The sequence below is a fragment of the Plectropomus leopardus genome, chromosome 17, assembly GCF_008729295.1.
Source record: "Plectropomus leopardus isolate mb chromosome 17, YSFRI_Pleo_2.0, whole genome shotgun sequence".
Classification (NCBI taxonomy): domain Eukaryota; kingdom Metazoa; phylum Chordata; class Actinopteri; order Perciformes; family Serranidae; genus Plectropomus; species Plectropomus leopardus.
This window is the reverse complement of record NC_056479.1, coordinates 2,173,885-2,191,094: the sequence shown is the minus strand read 5'-3', so window position 1 is coordinate 2,191,094 and position 17,210 is coordinate 2,173,885. Positions and strand designations below refer to the sequence as shown.

Below are 17,210 nucleotides of genomic sequence, written 5' to 3'. Positions count from 1 at the left end.
TCACCACAAAAGAATGAAAGATTTTAACTTTAAAAAAAATGAATGACATTATTTATTTAGATGCAGAAATCTGCCCTTATACTGAACTCTCTGATCTTGAAGCTCAGTTAAACCAGATCTGAGACAGATTTCACTGAGACCTTAGCTGCAGTGACCTCTAGTGACAGTTTGGTGATTTCTGCACTCTCGGGAGCAGCTGTGGAGCTCTGCAGCTTGGGCACTGCAGTGGGCTTTAACAAAACACAGGATATTATCACCAAACACAGGCTCAAACTCATCTTAAAGCTCAAATCTACAGCTTAAAGGCGCTGACAGAGCAGAAAAGCCCCTTTAAAGTATCATTCCTGTAAAATTAGCCTGAACCTTCAGGCTAATTTGGACATGCTATCTCATTTAAATAACAAAAAGTTTTTCCGTAACAGTCAGTGTTATTGTAAATGCTGGCATTCATAAATAGAAGCTGGAATACACTGATGTAGGATTTTATTTCTGTCTGAATATTTTATGGCAAGCAGATGGCTGCAGGTGACTGTGGCTGGGACCACAGAACCAAGCATGAAGCCTGAACTAGTCTGCAAAGAGATTAAAACATGTGCTCACTGTGTGATTAAACGCAATCAACAAAGACAAAAATGTGTATTTAGGAGTAGTGTTGTGATACTCGAGATCAGTGTTGGTCTCAAGACCGCTACTAGAGGGTCTCGTCCCGAAATTAAACGCATTTTGATTCGGTCTTGTCTTGGTCTCAGACATAGCCGACTCCACATTTTTAATCAAGACTGGTCGAGACCACAGTGGCTTTATTTGTTAACGTTATTTCTGTGATTAGATGTAAACTTCCATCTTCAAATCCAGCCACTCACATAAGTCATTTGCTTTTTTTGTCACCGATAAGGGCTGCCACCCTTTACTCGTGGGAGCAGATCCATGAGGACGTTACAAAGAGAAGCGGTGTGGTTATTTGGGAGCAGAGATGCTGATTTGTCTGTAATCATGTTTGGCGACCCTAACCAAAGAGAATTAATCTGCAGAACAGCAAACATCAAACTTCTGGCGGTTAAATTGAGTTTAACTTCTCAATGTTTGTTTGCATATATATATATATATATATATATATATATATATACACAGAGAGAGAGAGAGACCGAGACAGAGAGACCTCTTTTACAAGGTTATTTCCTTATTTTCCTTTCCTTGTATTTTACTTTTTTATTTTTTGAATAATTTTTACATAATTTTGCTTGTATTTTTTTCAAAATATCTTTCTTCCCATGTATTTTATAGAAATCAAGCCAGTTTGCTCAGGTTTCAAAGGGTTAAACACAGCAGTATACAGTTTACTTTAACTGTTTACTACACAATTGGAGCGCCATCCTCCCCCGTCAGTCCTCACTCACTAAGTTTCGGTCATGAGTTGACAGCAGAGCTAATGCATGAGAGCAGCCAGTGAGTGGATGTTTCGGTAGGTGTTTTTATTTTAAAACCTTGTTTCTGTTAATGAGGCCTCCATCATGTGTAAGCAGAGCAAAGTGCATCTCCTGCCAGTAACGAGCAGCTGAAGTGCTGAGCTTTCATCAAAAACATATTTTCTTCTTGTCCAAATCTCCACATCGTCACACTAATAAAGGATTCCCCTCAAAATCACCTGCTGGGGGTAACAGATCATTCATTACAACAGTAAAGTCTTAAAATTGTGTGGCGGCTCTGTCTGTAGTAGAGAGGCAGGGTCGGCTGGGTGGGGCTGGGGGTGGTGCTGATGGATGAGTGGGGGAGCGTTCCCCTCCAGTCTGCGGCTGTTGGAGTAGAGTCAGTGTGCAGACTGTGACCGGGACTTCCTCCTCACATGTTGGTGCTCATCCTGGTCTGGCTGTTGGCTGGAGTCAGTTCACCCTGGCTGCCCTCTCTGGGAGGAGACTGAGCAGGAGACACGGCACAAGTCAGACACTGTCACACCTGTTTGCTGTGTCATATCAGCCGTGTGTCATATCAGCCGTGTGTCATATCAGCCGTGTGTCATATCAGCCGTGTGTGACAGCGTTTTCATTCAAAAGAGCTAGGGGTCGACAGATAATGGTTTTTCAGGGCCGATACCGGTACATGTTATTAGTAGTTAAAGAGACCGACAACCGATATCAGGAACCGACATGCATTTACAATAAAATGAAAATCTTTCTGTCAATATTTAGTATTTCGAATATAACAAACTTCAACACAAAACTTTGTTTAAAAGCCTTTAGCAAATATTTAATCAAAACCAAGACTTTCAACATCATACACAGCAAGCTCCGAGCAACTTTATAAAGTCAAGTGAAAATTTAAATAATCTGTCGATCCCTGAAGAGAACCTGGTTCTTGGTATTTTCAGTGTTCAGTATAAGCTGTGATGAAGAGTGTGAACAGATGGTTCATACCTTGACGTGGATCTGGTTGCGCAGCACAGCAGCTCGGAGGATCATGGCTTTGGCTCTTCTCTGGAACTCTTTGCCCATATGGAGCGACTTCTCAAACGTGGTGCTCCTCTGATCTACGTCCCTCGCATACAGGATCTATACACACGTCAAGGGACAGTTTGGACTGATTCATATGAGAAAGGACTCATTTGTAAGACTGTGAGCGTGAGCGTGAGCGTGAGCGTGAGCATGAGACCTTGCTATGGGAGTCGATGCGTGCGTTGATGAGCCCCTCCAGTATGAGCTGGGTGAGCTCGTCTTCCAGAGCTGCTACTGTGGTGTTGAAGGCCTGAGCCATCTTTGTCATGTCTGCTGACACGTAGGGGCTGAAATACTGAACACGCGCACACGCACGCGCACGCGCACGCACGCACGCACACACACACACACACACACACACACACACACACACACACACAGAGTCACAGTCTGTTATTTTCAATTATCTCAGTCAAAGAACATACTACTTTGACCGTGACCTTTAAAAGGTTAAACATCTGACAGCTTTGCAATATCAAAGTAGAGATGCACTGATTTATCGGCTTAATGTCGGTATCGGCCGGTAATCTCGTTGACTGTCATCATCAGCAAATAAGATGACATTCACTGATGCCAGTGGCTTATTTTTTTATGTTGTGTCTCATTAGTTTCACGCAGCTAAAAAGCAAGACCTCAGATGGCCACAAAGTGAAACTAATGAGCCGGTACATGAAGAACACAGAGACTGTTTGGCAAACAGGCTCTGTGATCTCACTGTTCTGTGATAAGATGGCTAGTAGCCGGCTTCCCGATGTCTCAGAGACAATAGAGAACATGTTTGAGACAAAGATCTTCCCGGAATGTCATATGGACAAAAGGACACAGTAAACTCACTATTGTTGCTTCAGAGTAAGCAGCTGCGCCCTGATAATGCTACATCGTGAACAACAGATTTGTGTTGAGAGCTGGAGAACATTTGCTGTTAGCAGCCGAAGTGTTCAAACTCTAATCAGTGAGCGTATGAGCATTGGGCTAAGGTAAATTGGATTGTTTTTATGTCATTTAAATCTTTAATCATTTTAACATTAATTTAGAACGTACGGACTATATAATACAAAAATATAAATGATATAGATAGGATCCATTGAAAAAAAAACCCAGATCAAATCAAATCAAAACAAGCCAAATTAGACAAACTAAACAAAATGCTGGGATGGCGACATGCATGAGTGCAGCGGCTGTTTGAACTTGCTATCCTGGGTCTTCAAACAGGGAACCGACTAATATCATACATAGTAAAAAGGCTTCTGACGCAGTTACTTTTTAAAAAAAAGCCTAATGACTTTAAAACAGCTTAGTTATTTTTTTATAGTGCAGAATTATTTGTTTCCCTGGCACTTAAAGGGAAAAATAACAACAAAAACAAAACAAAACAACATAAAAACATCAGAATCGGTCGAATTGTTATTTGAAATATCAGTACTGTTATCAGCCAAGAATTTCACAGTCGGTGCATCCCTATTTCAAATATGGCAGGTTTACAGGCTACAAATGATGCGACAAAGGAACATTTGCTTGTTATTAGCAAAGTGCAAGATGTTTTTTTTCCTTCCTGACAAACGACAGAGTTCACGCACACTCTATGGTCAAAAGCGAAACAAAACTGTCATAAACAGTACTGGTACGGTTGTATAACAGCCAAGTCAAACCTCTTTTTAGTATTAAGTATTTATATAATCCTACTAAAGGACAAAAAAAACAATTTGAAATGTTTGTCATAGAAATTCAACACTTTCAAGATCATAAAATGAATTTAATTACCAAATTCAAAGCTTTTTGATACTTTTAAGACCCGTGGCTGCCATGCTGAAAACAGGTGGATGGAGTGTCTGTCTCACCTGGATGAGGGCTCTGTTCCTGATCTGGCTGTACAGTGTCTTGACGTGTGGGGCCAGGTACATGTCCAGCAGGAGGTTATCCTGGAGAAACACCAGTTACTCATCCAAACACATCAATTATCACATAAAATGTTACCATGTACTCCCACAACCTTTGTCAGTCACAGTTTTTTAATCATATTTTCTGTTACTTTTTCTGTCTCTCACCTTCATTTCATCCAGCAGCTTGAGACAAGACGCGTACTTGGACTCGTAGAACTTAAAGATTATGTCACGAATCTGAGGTTCCAACTCTAGAAATAACTTAAAGGAGCTGACAGTGGGGAAACGATTATTATCACAGAGTTTTTATTCATTACATGTGTCAAGCTATTTTTCAGTCAGCATGTAAGTAAACTGCTCCTACCTGCTGGAGATGACGTTCCGCTGGAGCTCCTGTCTGTCAAATGTGGCCAAAGCGCACAAGCCTCCATACACAGCTACATTACTGGGGGACAGGAGCTGCAGGGAACACACACTACTCATCAGCTTTTTGTTACACAAAGGAGGATTTTTAGGAGATCCCATTTTCATTTGGCTCACAGAGACTGCTGAAGCATCATATAAACTGCAATTGCACTTTGTGTGTGTTTTCGTTTTTGCACAAAACTGTCGATTCCCCCGTCGCCCTAAACTCAAACCTAGGCCATCCCATCCTTTACAGTTTGAAGTTGCTGGATCAAGTTGTTGTATGATGGCACCCTGGCTGACATCACTCACCTCTGGACAGTCACAGTGGTCAAAAGAAGCCTGCAGGAAACACTTGGCAGCTGGTTTATATTTTCGAGAGGCCAACTCTGCAAGACCTGAAACAGCAAAAAAAAGGTCAGACAACTATTATTTACTCCAGGAATTATAGAGGATTGTTTGTTTTTTTTGTGCAAGCAACAATTGCTTACTCTAAGGTTTTCATTGTGGCAGCAGTCAGTACATTGTTTTTCCTATAACTACGTATTTATCCTTACTTGGAGAAGACGTGGTTACCTGAACACTACTTCTCAGCCCATATTCCAAATTTAACTTGTGGTTGTACTGGGAGACATTACTGTCACAGAGCATGATGCTGCCTTCAAGTGCTCCTCAGATATATCGAATTTCCGAGTTACATAACACAATGGCACTTCAAAGTCGTGATTACGAATGGGAAATTCAGACGTGTGTGTCGGAATTGTGACGTTTGCGTGACGTGATATATTTGGTTATTTAGTTCCCAAGTAGCTCTCATTTACTTTCAGTAGTTACACATTTTAGTGTCTGCATCTATTACCTGTAGCAAATAAGCAAACTATTAACTATAAAGCATGCCGGGCCAGTATACGAACACCAATAACGTTATTTTGTAACATGAGTTGCCAACTTGACATCATAAACGCATACACATGGTGGCAAAAGTCAATGTTTGGTCAATGGTAAGAAACTTTTATATGAATTCACAAATTAAATATCACTTTTTGATCACATGTTAAATGTAATATGGTATTTAAACTGCTGTCCATGTAGAGTGACCTAGATTAAATATATAAAATACAATATATATATAAAAAATAATATACAGTGAACCCTCGCTCTAACTTGGTTCACCCTTCGGTGCATCGCGGATTTTTTTTACAGTGCATTTATAACGATGTTCTTCTCTCGGAGAAAGACTCCTGCGCAGCCTGCAGTTGAAACAGACGCTACAGCGCAGCGGAGTGAGGACGGAGAGGCACAGCTGGAGGGACTGTGAAATACGCGTGAGTGACAATGTTTCCAACCTTGTATTCATTACTATACTGTACTGTATTCAAATGATTGTTTTACAATACCGTTCTTTAAACTATCATAGTTATTTGTAAGAAAACGTTAATATTTTTATTTCTTAAACAAATTTTGGGCCTGAAAACAGGTTTTGATTTTTGGTTTCATTCTACAGTACAGTATTGCATTGTAAAATAATAGTAAAAAATAAAGCTGACTACTTCACGGATTTCACCTATCGCGGGTTATTTTTGGAACGCAACTCCCGCGATAAACGAGGGTTCACTGTATAAAAATATAAATAAACTGGAAATGGGTATCAACCTCTTGCTGAAAAGCTCTTAGCATTAAAACACAACCCATCGTCTTTGTAGCTCAAAGCACAATGAACACAACAAAGTCAGAGGAATGATTTCCCAACTGAGAAACTTTCACATGAACGCAGCAATACTGTCTTACCTGCAGCACACTTTAACTTGGTAAGGACCGCTTGGTTTTGGCTATCTCGCTCTCCTCTTTGCTAAACAAAAAGAAACAAAAAGAGCATCAGCTGATGGCATTCATCACTTCAGTGAAGAACCTTGAAAAACAAACTACGGCTGAAAATTAAGTTTATGGGGGCATGACAAGTTTTCTGTTTCATTGTGAAACACTTGCAAACTGACTATTACTGGTCATGATAGTTATTATTCAAAATGAATGAGTCTGTAATATACTGGTTAAAAGTTTCACATTTAGCAAAAGTGAAGCTCTGCAGTGTGAGAGTGGTGCTCACCTCTGCTATCTCTGGCGTTGATTCTGCTTTGTTTACGTAGCTCAGAACATGGGACCAGTTCTGGAGGTAAACACTAACCTGTGGGCACAGAGGACACACTTCACTTTGTATACTTCTTTTTGTTGCAGTCAAATGGTTGAAACCCCTCCCAGTGGTTTCCTTCCCATTATGTGGCACAAAGCATAGAAAAGACACATATCTCTGGTTTTAAATGCTTCATACTCCAAACTTATGACTCCTTACTATTAACGTATGAGATCTACAAAAAGGCAATGCAAACAAACGAGTGTAACAAATATGATGATGTGGAAATTAACCCCTACCCCCTACCCCCTAACAGTGACATGGTTACTGTCATACAGTGTAACATGAATGCAGCAGTCAGACGTAGTGGTTCCGTGGTGCCGTACCTTGATGACATTCAGACACATGTTAATGACATGCTTAGCACTGGTGCAGTAGTCTCTGGCTCGGGAGTAGCACTTGAGGGCATTACTGAGGTCACCACAGTCCAGGTAATGGTCCCCCAGGTCATCATGGCCCCTCCTGGCAGGCAGGAAGAACATTAAAAAGTGGTGGTTGTGGGTAAAAGGACAACAAACAGTAATGTCAAGACAACCATGACCACTCTATTATAACAAAGCCAAACTTTCTGGACTTTACCCAGATTGATTGGATGAAAAGTGTAATAGGTGTCCCAGATATAGTAGCTCATCTGGTGCAGATGTAGTAGCTCATCTGGTGCAGATCCAAATCAAGCACATGCTTCACCATCTGTCCACCACACATATACAGCCAGCCCCGAGTTTAAGATCCCCTAGTTTACATACATGAAGACGTGTGTGCCTGCGCATCTGTGCTCAGGCTGGAAAAACTTGTCCTTCCCCCTTAGGTCTTCAATAGTTGGGCTCAAAAGCCTTGATATCAGTGACTACTGTTTTTTTAGGGCTGCAACAACAAAGTGATAAAAAAAAAAAAAAAAAAAGAGTATAATCGATTATCAAATGTTTTGGCACCGAATAAAATTATCGATTTGTTGTTTAATGCGTTTTATTACTCGCCATTACTCACAGCGCTTGTCAGGAGCGTCACTGCTGCATGTTAGCTGTAGCTCGCTGATTTTTTACACGTGATTGCATGTTTGTCAGCAGGAATAGACAGTGAAGATGATGTTTTGATTATTACATTGACTCTATACCACTTTTTATTGCAGTTTAAAAGTCTCTCTCTGTCACAGAGATGAGGAAATACAAAGACGGCTGTTTTACTCCAACTTTCCTACTTCCCTTTCAAAACAAAAGCCCACTGACAGCGTCTCTGTCATGGTCTCTGTGGACAGAATCCCATCAGTTGCTGATACACGGCATTTTATTTTGAAACATTTACAGGACCGTGTTGTCGGCTGTGCGGGAGCTTGCATGACTTCATAATAAATGAGTGGAATTAGTGCATATAAATGTGGAAATACAGTTCTAATATCTGCAGGCCGTGACGCAGCAGAGATGTTGCAACAACGCGTCCTCCTCCTGCCTGCTGTGAACACAGAGTTTACATCCATATGAGGCCCTGCTCCTTGTTACACTGTCTTCTGATTTACCCTTGTCTCATTATTATTATTCTAGGGGCTACCAGCGTTTATTTTAACACATGAGGTGCTACCAATAACACAGAGCGATAGAAACAGTAGGATTGGACCAATCACAGTGCTGTTTGCTCCAGATGACATATGGCATATGTAAGCAGATACAAAGCATCAGATCGTCCTCCGATTGGTGGACAAGACCGAAAGAAACCTCTGACCTCTCCATGGAACCATGGGAAACCAATATGGAGTTTAGCATCGATGCCAATGTACTTTTATCATCGGAATATGGATAAAATTTGTACGGAAGACACCCAATCTCGGATCTATCGTTATATATCTATTTAACAAGTTCCCATGAAACCACCCAAATTCCCAGGCTGGATACTGAGGCCTCTAAAAGAGCTACGATGCACCGGAGACATCCCTCTGCACAGCACAGCCGGCAGCTTTCACTGGCTAAAAATATAAGGCAATCTGACAAAAGGTCTCAAAATGATTAAGACTTTTCTAAATGATGAAAATTTTGGAGGGTTAACAATAGACTATATTTAGTGAATATAGTCTATAATCGATGTTTAGGATTTTTGAATCGATTCTGAATTGTTAAAAACAAGAACCAAGATTCTTATGAAAGTCAATTTTTCCCCTACCCATAGTCAATAAGATATTTAACAAGAAATGACCCCAAAAGTAAAATCGTTACAAGAAAATAACCAGGAAAATAGAAAGAAAAAAATTCAAACTGAGAACAAACAAAGAAATGACCTGGAACAAAAGTGCGAACAATTACAATTATAATAAAACAAAAATAAAATATAGATTCTTTCTGTTACATAATTTTCAATATATAATTAGAATATTAGAACTATAGTTTACTGGACATTTCTCCACCGTTTTTTTATAATACTGTAAAAATTCTCTCACCCTCCTTCTTTTTTTCACCTTTTACTAATTTCTTGCATTTTGCAGGATATATTTTCCAAATTGCTGACTGCCTTTTTCCGATATCTTTAAAGGAAATCAAATCACTTTGCTCACCCATCAGAGGGTTCCATGCTATTGAAAGGCATCTGAATGCCGCACAAGAAAATTGATGTTGATCCAGGTTTAACTGGGTAATGGCTTGGTCGTAAGGCTGAGATACTTTTAAGATGCTGCTATGATCATCATACAACACTGATGGGAAGTGGTGACTTTAATTACCAAAGTGTCTATATTTTGTGTAAAAACACTGAAGCTAATGAAATAATTAAACCGTGCTATGTGCCATCCTACCTGATGCTCTCTTTAATGGAGTTTCCTTTGTAGTTCTTGAGATCAGTATCCAGTTTCTCCAGTTTGAGCAGAGCCTTTTTCCTGGTGGACTCGGCCCAGGCGGAGTCCAGGGGCGGAGGAACAACCCCACCTTCAGGTACTGTGTCCGGCACACCCTGCACCTCCCTAAAGGTTAAAAAAAAACAGCACACGCACAAAACTATTTCCGTCAGATGTTGACAAAATCATTAATAACTGAGTGAAAAGGCAATTTATTTGCCATGCGATTGTGGTGCAGTACGCTGTGGCCACCACAGTTTATAGTTCTAAGATTGTTATCGAGAAGAGCTAGAACATGTTGAAAAAAATCGGATCTTTTTTTTATTTCAGTTAATACTGATATATCACAATATAAATTCAGCTTAATAAAAATATTGAGTTTAAACTATCTTTTCAACTGAAGAATATCATTAAATTGGGAACCTGAAGCATTTTTAAGAGCTGCAAATGAAAAAATCTATTCAATTAATACTTTCTTCAGTCTCTCTTGCAGACTGGGAGCTGATATGATGTTTATCAAACTGAATCACTTTCTACTGTTCATATTGGCACTGTGTTTTTTTTGCAATTTAAAACAGCAAAAGCATGTCTTCTGTATTTTGGAGGCTGGGCTGTCCATTCAATAAGAACTGTGCCATATGACTGAAAACAACTGCTGGATTTACACTTCATGGTTCAAGTGACCCGATTCCAATTTTTTCCTCTCATGTAATCAGACGAGTATCCTGAACACAAAAGCGGGAAAAATGTTCATCTTGGGTAGACAGAGAGCTAAATTCATCGACCTCTTTAGTATGAGCACACCGTTAAGCATTCGATCCATTTTCAAATCAGTACGGCGTTCTTATTTCAGGAGATCATTGACTACAGTACCGTGTGGCCTCTGTGAGTTTGCGGTGGATCTCTTCATAAGTGTCGACATTGAAGGTCCTCTGGACAAATGTCAGGGCCATCTTCAGGGCTTCCACCCGGAGCTGAGGGCAATGCTCAGCGATGAACTGAAGCCTCTCAATGCGCATTAATCCACTGTAGCTGGTCGCATACTGCTCCAGGTCCTACACGCAGGGAGGGACCGTTAAACATCTCATCACAACAATGTCAAAACAGCTCCTATGACATGTCTATGTCACATTATAATATGACAATCTCTTAAATGAGTCGTTCACCTAAAAATGAAAATTCAGTCATTATCTACTCACCCTCATGCTGATGAAAAGTTCGGTGAAGTTTTGTAGTCCACAAAACATTTTCCCCGTGAACCTCTGGCAGTGTTTTGTAGTCTATAAAACTTAACCTGGATTTCCATCGGCATGGGGGTGAGTCATAATGACTGAATGTTCATTTTTGGATGAACTGTCCCTTTAAGCCTTATTTTCACAGTATGGTACTGGAAGGCTTAAGTCAATTGAATTAGTTTTATGTTTTCTATCAGCAAAAGTTGTGGATAGTAGATGGTACTTTCTTTGGTACCAGCTTAGTTGTGGTTCTTAGTGAGCTAAGCCGATACTAGAAGGTGAAGTTACTTTTCTGCACACCACTGATGATTTTTTAAAAACATTTCTCTTGTTAGGTAATTTTGAGACAAGACTGTAAAAGTTTGCAGTCTGCTGTCCTGATATCACAATAATGCAGCTGGAAGAAAGCGCAAGGATTCAAATGATAATCATCTCTGTTTACAGAACAGCACCAGATACCAGTGACCCCCGAAATCCTTAACACGAAGTATTAACATCACTCTCACTGGGCAAAGAGTTATTGACATTGGACATTTGGAGGTTTCACTGTATGCCATCAAGGGTTAATGTTAAGTGTGTCTATATGAGCGTCTGTCAAGTCAGTACCAGTGTTGGGTTCTCCACTATGTAGTTGGTATCCGGAGCATTCTGCTGGTCCTCCTGGGGGTCTGCATCTATCTGCATTGGCTCCACAGACCCCTGAGACAAACACATCAAGACCAGAGGTTGAAGAAATCACAAGACATGATCCACATAACAGCCAAATAGCATCAAAAGCATACTACTACTGTAAAAAATGTTATATGTATTTAGTAAGTATATGGGGAACATGACTAGAGTCTATTTTTGCAGTGAGCAAATCCTCTCTGGCTGCTGTGATTCTGTAAGATGGAATAATTGAAAAGACTGTCAACCAGTAAAGCACAACAACCACAACTAACTGTGTGCTGCAGCTCGTTCCAGCTGCTGAGCTATGCACACATCATCAGGCTGAACTTCTGTTGCTAGTGCTGATGCTGCTGGGTTACTAACCTCATAAAGAAAGCCCCAAAAAGGTGCTCATATGACGAGCTATTAAACAGCATGGCACAGAAGATGGCATGGTATCAGCTGGCATTACACAGGGGTTTGATCATTTGATGATTTACAAGAGTGCCCAAGAAATGAGATAGCATTTCAACAATGGTTCCCTCCTCGCAAAGTCAATGGGTTTTTTAATGTTTTTTTTTGTTCGAAGCTTGAAATAAGTCTGTGGTTTAACATAAGCTGAGGAGAGTTTCATTTTTTGTTCTATGACATAAAATGCATCAGTAAATACCCCAACAAAAATGTTGAGACTTTTGTGTGTCTTTAAAAAGGTGGTTGCTATCAAGTGGCAAAATGAGACTAAAGAACGTCATCACGCCAAACATGGCTTGACAGCCTTGTGGTGGTGGCAACATTAAGTCATGCAACCATGGTGTAGTTAAGATAGCCAAAGTTAGTTCAGGCAATGGCATTTAGGCCTCAAAAATCCTAAAAGTAATGTTTTTTTGTGAAGATTATCTTATTATTATTTTTCTGCAATAATCCCAAACCCAATGGAAAAATCCCATAGGCTTTTTAATAAGGGAATCAGGGCAACACTAAATGCAACATGGGCCTACAGAAACACCATCATCCCTGAGGCACTCTACTGTATGTTCACTTGAATATAAAATGAAAAAAAGAAGAATTTGAATTAAATGAGCTGTGTTATTGAATTACTAACCCAGTCTAACTACATTAATAAAACAGCTTCAAGAGCTGATGTACGATGCTAATGGTAGCTGTACACTTTTGTTGCATAATAGATTTACAATATGTATGCTGATTTCAATAGTGTTTCACAAGTCATTACAGGACATTGTTCTGGGGTACATGAGGCCCCGAAGCTTCAAATCTTTTTCTGTACAAGCAGACAGAGAGCTCCACAGCTTCACGATGGTCATCCCCACACTCCTAAGCCTTATATTTATGGTAACGCTGCTGCTAGTACGAGCTAATGTGACGAACTGCGAATAACAGGAAGTTAGCTTAGCAATGATAGCTTGGTTAGCTACAGGCTACAATAATATACACAGGACGTACTTCAGTTTGTAACATGCTTTGTTTTAATAAAAACTGAAACGTAGATGATTGTATAACAGTAACGGCTATATTCGCGTCTACGTTATCGTCATGTGTTGTTTTGCCGGTATTTAATGTTTAAACAAGGCTAATAACGATTCTATGTTATTAGCCGGTGGAGGCCTTCAGTTAGCCGTTAGCCTGCAGTACCAGACTCGACTTAACAAATCTCCCAGTTTTACTAGTAACAATGTATGCATTTATAATTTATTTTTGGAAAGGTGGGGCTCATTCCTTACTTTGGTTTTATTTATTTTTCTTGCGTTTCACTTTTCTTCTGCTTAACTAATGTTTAGGCTGAAAGCTGCACTGTAACGTTCGCGTCAGAGGACGGTACTCTTAGCAAAACATGACAACAATTTCAATGTTAATATTTAATGCTTATGTTTTAACATAACAAGATATTAACATATATCATATATTCATATATTATTTATACAAACTATAAATAGCTGCTTGTCTTGCGTGTTAAACTGTTAAAAACTGTTAAACTGAACCGTGGCTACGGTTCTGTAGCTTAGCCTAGCTAGCTAACCACTGGTCATGTTCATTTTGCAGCAATACTGGATAGCTAGAAACAAAAACAGCTGCGGTTAACACTTACCTGGAAGTTAAACACCTGTACGGGCAAAGGCATCGTATTTTGTTCTGACTTCGGTGTAGTTGTTGTGAGGGGGGGAGCGAAGCATAGAGAGGTTGATGAGCGACGTGCACTGCAGCATCCGACCCTCTCACTTGATTCGGTCTACAGGTCGGAGAACTGCCGCCGCACTTCTCGCGGGAAGTCGCAGTTTGACATCTTCTCCTTCGTTAAATTTCAAGCCACAAACCACTGTTAAAGGTACACTGCCATCTACTGTGCAGGAGCGTGCACCTTATAAAACCGAGCCAATACATTCACCCGTTTACTAGAGATATTGTAAGAACGCCCCCCCGTTATTCCGATGTGTGGAACATATACAATCTGCGATTTAGCCTCAATCAGAGTTAATCATTTTGAGGTTAAGTTTGTGATTGGCACTAGAAGGGGCTACATCTAAACGCCATTTAAACCCACAAAAAAAAACAAACCTGAATCTTTTCACATAAGGGTTGAGAGACAAGTCTTTCTCACTTCACATAGGGGGTTTCGATAATTCATCATTCTCATGATCATCTTTTGTTTTCCCTGCATCACGTAATCTACATTAAAAATCTGCCTTGCTATTTTAGAATTTTAACTGAGTGAACTAAAATTTTCACTTATCCAATAATATCTTGGATTTAACATTCCTAACTTTTTTAAATCCATTTTTATTACTTATTTATTCATCTATGTATTTTCCTGGTAGTAAACACCAACTCTTCCTATAACTACTTGGAAAAAGTCACACACCACATAGCTACAAATGTGTGTTTCTCTTGGCTGGACCAAGAGTAGGTTACTATAGTACTGTAATAGTTTTATTGCAAGACAAAAGACAAAAATAGAACAGAACAGTGAATAAAGACCAGCTAACAAATAATGTCAGGGAATAAGAGAATAAGGCTATGTAAGTTGTTGTATGTATATATGACGAGAAGAGGGGGCTTTTGTATTTGTTGGATAGGACAGATGGTAGAGTGAAATGGGTAGAGAGAAGGGATGACATGCCACAGGTTGGATTCCAAACTGTGGCCGATGCGATGAGGACGTATAGGCCTTTGTACAAACACTGGTCATACTGAATATTGTTCTCCTCTTTACGCTGATGGTTGATTGACTATTTGTGGGACATTTCTTGCCAACTTTCCCCCATGTTTTTAAATCAATTTGTTCAAGGTTTAAAGATTTAAATATTTGTGAAAGGCATCTGAACCCAGCACAAGAGAACTGATGTCAGTTCAGGTTTCAAAGGGTTAATGAACACAAGCATTAAGCTTTTTAAAGTCTGTTTTTGGTATCATAGTAATCAATGATCATTAGGAGTATAAATCACCAATTCTGTGCTACTGTGTTTGGTTCTGGAGATATGATATAAAATGTATGATGTGATTAAGGTGGAAAGTAAAATGGCTGTGATGGCCACCATGAGGCATTTTTGTGGCGGCTCCATTTTTGAAAATGTTCAGAGCCCCAAAACTGCACAAGTGTATGGTCTTTCATGCTTTTACGAAAAGTGAACATATCATCTGGACTATGTCTGTATGTTATGACGATTTCAATGGAGGTGTAGGTGGAATAAGAACAAATTTAACCCCATAGGGCCGGCTTTAATATTATACACACTTGTATTACTCTGCACATAAAATGCATTTTTTTTCTAAAATCAAGCTTTTTGAAATATCACACTTAAAAAGATGATTTACTTTCATTGATTTATTTATTTATTATGTTATTTGTTATAAATGTCAAATATTTATTCATTTTCAGAATTGTAACCCTTTAAATACCAGGTTTTTGTCATGATGTCATTATGTTTTTACATTGAAAAAAAACACGAACAAGACAATTATTTTCAATATACTATATGCAGGGCGTGTATTGTGTCATGGTTAGCACTGTTGCCTCACAGTAAGAGGGTCTCTGGTTCGATCTGTGGGCGAGGGTCCTTCTGTGTGGAGTTTGCATGTCCTCCCTGTGCCTGCGTGGATTCTCTTCATGCATTGCAATAATATTGTATTATTATTATTATCACAGCCTGGGATGTGTCATCAGTTTTCAGCAGTATTGATTGTGACAGTGCACTTAACATTACAAATGTAACAATTTTGTTTACACAGTATATTTTAGACTTTTTGTCGGAACTGAGATGGAAATTCCAAGATTGAACAAAAATACACTATCTTGCCAAAATATATGCCATATGCATGTACACAGCCAAAATTAAATAAAAATTAAAGAATGAAATGTGCATAAACAGTCTCCAGGGGTTAATCTGCATATGTTGTTGCTGGTAAGTGTAAATTTCCAAATATACAAAACTTAGCTAAAGTCCAAGTGACATTGATAAAGATCTGACAGCCTTTGTAATCTCTCTCTCTCTCTCTCTCTCTCTCTCTCTGTGTGTGTGTGTGTGTTGTGTGTGTGTGTGTGTGTGTGTGGTGTGTGTGTGTGTGTGTGTGCGTGTGTGTCAGTCCTATCCTGTGAATGCTGAGCAGGCACTTCACTATCCTTTGCTGCACATCACAGCTCACAATCCCCATTATAAATGCTATTAATAGCCAATAAGCTCTCAGTGATTCATTTTACTCTCACTGATTAACAGACCTGCCAACTTTAACATCATTGGTGGACATGACAGGGATATTCAACTTGAATAGCGTGGGGTGGGGGGGGGGTGGGGGGGGGGGGCAGTTTTGCAAAATGACAGGAGGCCAGGAGCAGGAGTCAGACGTTGAAGTCCCACACAGGTCGGATGTATGCAGGGGCGTTTCTAGTACTAACTGAGAACTTTCAGGGGGCTCTTCTCCAACACTTTTTAAATTATTATAAAAACACTCTATTTTGATTTTTTTTAATGCACTTTAATGCAAGTCTGCAAAAAAAAAAGTCACAATTCATTGTGACCCGGCACTCTACACTCTGAGCAGAGACAGACCAATAATGTTCTCATATTACATTACAGACTCATTAATATTGATGCATACAAATATATACATAGCATACCTTTAAAAAATTCACACCACTCTTAGATTATGTTTTAGAGCTAAATGTGGAGATAGGTTGCACTATCCCCTCTCTCTCTATATATATGTATATCTATATCCTACATATATATATATATATATATATATATATATATATATATATATATATATATATATATATATATATATATATATATATATATATATATATATATTCTACAGTAAAATCTATACAGTAAAATTCATTAAAAAATAGGAGTCAGCGTAGGAGTCAGTCACATCAAAACAAGGTCTGTTATCTACAGAAATGTCTGCAGGTTTGATTCATGAGTATAGAGAAGTCAGGGGTTTTTCTGCAATGTGTGCCAGGAGATTCTGCACCGAAAATATAAGATTTTATTTAAATATTTTGGATAGAAAATTTGGAGAGAAAATGAAGTG

At 39.3% G+C, this 17,210-nt stretch overlaps 1 protein-coding gene across 1 annotated transcript; it reads right to left on the bottom strand.

Moving 5' to 3' along the window:
• Window positions 1-1,457: 1,457 nt before the first annotated feature.
• gps1 (G protein pathway suppressor 1) lies at window positions 1,458-13,933 on the bottom strand. Its single transcript, XM_042505577.1, has 14 exons — window positions 13,765-13,933; window positions 11,619-11,711; window positions 10,651-10,832; window positions 9,739-9,903; window positions 7,289-7,424; window positions 6,879-6,956; window positions 6,563-6,623; window positions 5,087-5,172; window positions 4,734-4,828; window positions 4,535-4,640; window positions 4,328-4,408; window positions 2,647-2,784; window positions 2,412-2,546; window positions 1,458-1,914 (listed from the first exon to the last, which is right to left on the bottom strand). Exons 1-14 carry the CDS (start codon window positions 13,795-13,797, stop codon window positions 1,840-1,842), a joined length of 1,464 nt encoding a protein of 487 aa, XP_042361511.1. The 5' UTR covers window positions 13,798-13,933; the 3' UTR covers window positions 1,458-1,839.
• Between the last annotated feature and the right edge of the window lie 3,277 nt (window positions 13,934-17,210).

Excerpts from the sequence above, each read along its gene's own strand:
- gps1 (XM_042505577.1), bottom strand. The coding sequence starts at position 13,797 with ATGCCTTTGCCCGTACAGGTGTTTAACTTCCAG. Across the intron at positions 10,833-11,618 it reads TAGTGGAGAACCCAACACTG|GACCTGGAGCAGTATGCGAC; the intron begins GTACTGACTTGA and ends CCCTGCGTGTAG. Across the intron at positions 7,425-9,738 it reads TCCATTAAAGAGAGCATCAG|GAGGGGCCATGATGACCTGG; the intron begins GTAGGATGGCAC and ends CCTGCCTGCCAG.